Source organism: Manihot esculenta, chromosome 15 (assembly GCF_001659605.2).
Source record: "Manihot esculenta cultivar AM560-2 chromosome 15, M.esculenta_v8, whole genome shotgun sequence".
NCBI lineage: Eukaryota > Viridiplantae > Streptophyta > Magnoliopsida > Malpighiales > Euphorbiaceae > Manihot > Manihot esculenta.
Window position 1 is genome coordinate 15,676,006 of NC_035175.2, and position 3,918 is coordinate 15,679,923.

General features: G+C 31.5%; 1 protein-coding gene across 1 annotated transcript; it reads right to left on the reverse strand.

Annotated features, from left to right (window-relative positions):
• Positions 1-448: 448 nt before the first annotated feature.
• On the reverse strand, positions 449-2,774 carry LOC122721952. Its single transcript, XM_043951371.1, has 2 exons — positions 1,046-2,774; positions 449-945 (listed from the first exon to the last, which is right to left on the reverse strand). The coding sequence occupies exons 1-2, from the start codon at positions 2,772-2,774 to the stop codon at positions 449-451; spliced, it is 2,226 nt and encodes a 741-aa protein (XP_043807306.1).
• Between the last annotated feature and the right edge of the window lie 1,144 nt (positions 2,775-3,918).

Here is a 3,918-nt window from a genome sequence, read left to right on the forward strand (position 1 = left end):
TAAATCATAAAAATATAGCAAGCCCATCATATCAATGCTGAATAAATTGGACAGCGCTATCTCCATTACACACCTTAAGCAAGGTGAGCAATCATATCAATGCTGAATAAATTGGACAGCGCTATCTCCATTACACACCTTAAGCAAGGTGAGCAGCTTAGGTGTGTCTTCAAGCTTCACGAGACATTTGCCAAAGGCGAGCTCAGTCAATTCTTGTGTTACTTGTTCTTGAATGTGTAAGTTCATAGCTGCTTCAAGCTTCTTAGCTTTGCTTCTTGTCACTGGTCCACTAGGGAGCACCAATGGATCCTTGCTTCCTTGATTCTCATGTGCTTGTGCTTGCTGGTTCGTATCATTCCCTCCTTCCTCGAAAAGATTTGTCCTCAAATCTGGAATATGGTCAAAAGGAGACAACTTGCTTGTGTGTGCCTAGATGCTCACTGGTCCACTAGGGAGCATCTAGGCACACACGCATCTCTTGAAACTTACCACAAGTGCATGTATCTTCTATTAGTTTGACAACTTGCTTATTTCCGGTGCCACTGGTACGAACTTCAAAAACTAAAGTTTCATTAGAAAATCGTGTCACCCGATGCCTTGCTGCTTTCATCTCGTTATTCCTAATTATTTCTGCACATGCATGCGTAAAAGTATGCCCCATTTGCATTTGATCCAAATACGCCATGCGCCTTATGTCAAAGTAGTTAGCACATTGGTAGAATATTTTTTCGACCATAGCTGTGACGGGCAATGTGCGAAATCCCTTCAACATCCCATTGACAGATTCAATGGTGTTTGTTGTCATGGATCCATACCTTTTTCCTCTGTCATGTGACCGTGTCCATATTTCTAAAGGTATTTTAAGGGCCCACTCAAATGTTTCAGGACTCACTTCTTGTATCTTATTCATGGCATCATAAAATTTTCGCTTCTGATTCTGATTAGCTGAAAGGTAAAAAAACAAGTACTGATTGTTTATATATTGAGCACTAATTAAAGACACATAAAGGAATGATAATATCAATATTGAAATTGAATAACTGACCTGCCGTGCGTAAAGCTTCCTTCATATCGGTATTCTTAAATTTCGTATTGTAATTGCTTAATATATGTCGAATGCAATATCGATGGTTGGCTGATGGGGGCTGCCACCAATCCTTTTGCATTGCCTTTTTAATCCCAATGTGTCTGTAAGATATGACACATAATTCTTCTCTGTCAGTAACATATAATCGAAGATAATCCATGAACCACCCCCAGTTGTCACTGTCCTCTTTATCAACTAATGCAAATGCTATTGGAAAAATCATATTATTTCCATCAAGCCCGGTTGCACAAAGAATACAGCCGCTATATTTTCCATATAAAAAAGTTTCATCAACAAATATGACTGGCCTACAAAACTTGAATCCTTCAATTGATTGTTGAAATGCCCAAAACATTCTATCAAATACTCTAACATTTCCATCCAAACGACCTTCAATCCAGTGTGGATCATCCTCAATTGCGACAACTGTATCGGGATTGTAATTCACAATAGTATGCATGAACTTACGCAATCTCCCATATGATTCCTCCCATCCACCAAAAATCTTTTCAATTGCAAATTGTTTTCCCATCCATGTTTTCTTATAGGAAGGCTCATATCCAATCTTATCTTTGATCTCAGCCTGAAGAGTGGCAACTTTCATATATGGCTGTTGTTCGATCATGGGTAAGATAAATGCACAAATAAATCTAGAATCAAGGTGACCATGATCTTTACTAACACCTGCGTTTCTACATGTGTGCGGACCGTGATATCTTGTTATCTTCCAAACATCAGCATTTTCTTTACGGGATGCATGAAGGTGCCATTGACAACCAGATAATTTGTCCTTACACTTGATTGAACAAGTCCTACTCTTAGTTTCATCATAACAAAATTGGTGATGTCGCAACATATGATACTCTTTAGCAGCAGCGATGACAGCCTCTCGAGATTTGAATATCATTCCTACAGAGAATTCTTTCGACTTATTACACAATAAATTTGATGGATCTTTTGCATAAGGATCAACTCTCATTACATCAGAGTCAATTTCAGAATACGGAGGTGGAAATATCAATGGTCTAATAGGATTTTCATATCCACTATTGAAACACATTGTAGAATTTACATCATGATCATCTCCATCATTAAATTGAACACCTGGAATGTCGTCTTCCTCGTCAATCCAAGGATCATCTCCATCTGTATCTAAATCATCAAGAAAATCAGTATCATCATTGTTATCACCCTGGCCAACATCCTCTGCACTGTGTTGTAATTCATGACACGTTTCTATTCCTACAACCGGACAATTATCATTTCGGAGATTGTCTTCACCTTCACCCTCCATAACGATTGGACAACTAGTTGAAGGCCCAATACCTCCATCTTCTGTTCTATGATGATGAGATAAAATGTCTATATATAATACAATTGAATCTACTGGCCTGATTGTCGATATGTAGTCAAACATCATGTCCACATCTTCGTCATCACTTAGTTGTGCTAATCCATATTTAATAATACCATTATTCAACATCGGTTGTCTAAAAATAATCCTTGTTATCATATCTTCATGAATTGACAATTTAATGGCACGAACAATTTTAATCACTAATTCTTCATAATTCAATTTCTTTTCGATACGAAACATTCTAGACTGTCCACCAACATAATCATATCCAATATCAATATTAACTATGTGCCCGTCCCAGTACACTGTAACATAACGCGGGGTAGTCATTTTTCTTCCTAATTCACCTACTAGACAATAATAATACAATAAATTACAAATTTAAAAAAAAAAGAAGCTAAATGCATATATATCATAACACCATCCATGTTTGCTATACAAAAAAAATCCTCATTTCATAATATTTTCAATTTTGATCACAACAACCAACCTATGTATATTAAATTAATTTTAAAAAAAGTAAAATTTCATATTTATTATAAATAATGTAAATTTATTTCCCCGCAAAATATTACTTTAAAATTTTAAATAAAATATATCTCACAAAATAATTTTTTTAATAATTTTCTAATATTTTTCCTACATAAAAAATTTACACTTATAAATTTTTCCTACTTTAAAACTACCTTAATCCCTACAATTTTATTCACAACAACCTATGTATATTAAATTAATTTTTTAAAAAATAAATTTTCATATTTATTATGAATAATATAAATTTATTTCCCACAAAACATTACTTTAAAATTTTAAATAAAATATATCTTACTAAATAATTTTTTTAATAATTTTCTAATATTTTTCCAACATAAAAAATTTACATTTATAAATTTTCTCTACTTTAATTCTACCTCCCTACAATTTTAGTCATAACAACCTATTAATATTAAATTAATTTTTAAAAAAGTAAAATTTTATATTTATTGTAAATAATATAAATTTATTTCCTCACAAAATATTACTTTAAAATTTTAAATCAAATATATCTAACTAAATAATTTTTTATCCATTTTCTAATATTTTCTCTACACAAAAAATTCACAACCAAAATTTACATTTATAATTTTTTAATACTTTAATCCCTACATTTTTTTGTCAAGACCCTATATATATTAAATTTCTTAAATAACTACATTTTGAGTTTAATTATGAATATTATAAATTTATTTCACCACTTTTTATTTCATTAATTTTTTAAATAAAATAAATCTAACTAAATAATTTTTTACTAATTTTCTAATATTTTCTCTACACAAAAAATTTACATCAATATTTACATTTATACATTTTTCTCTACTTTAATACTATCTTAATCCCTACAATTTTGGTCACAACAACTTATGTGTATTAAATTAATTTTTAAAAACTAAATTTACATATTTATTATGAATAATATAAATTTATTTTCCCACAA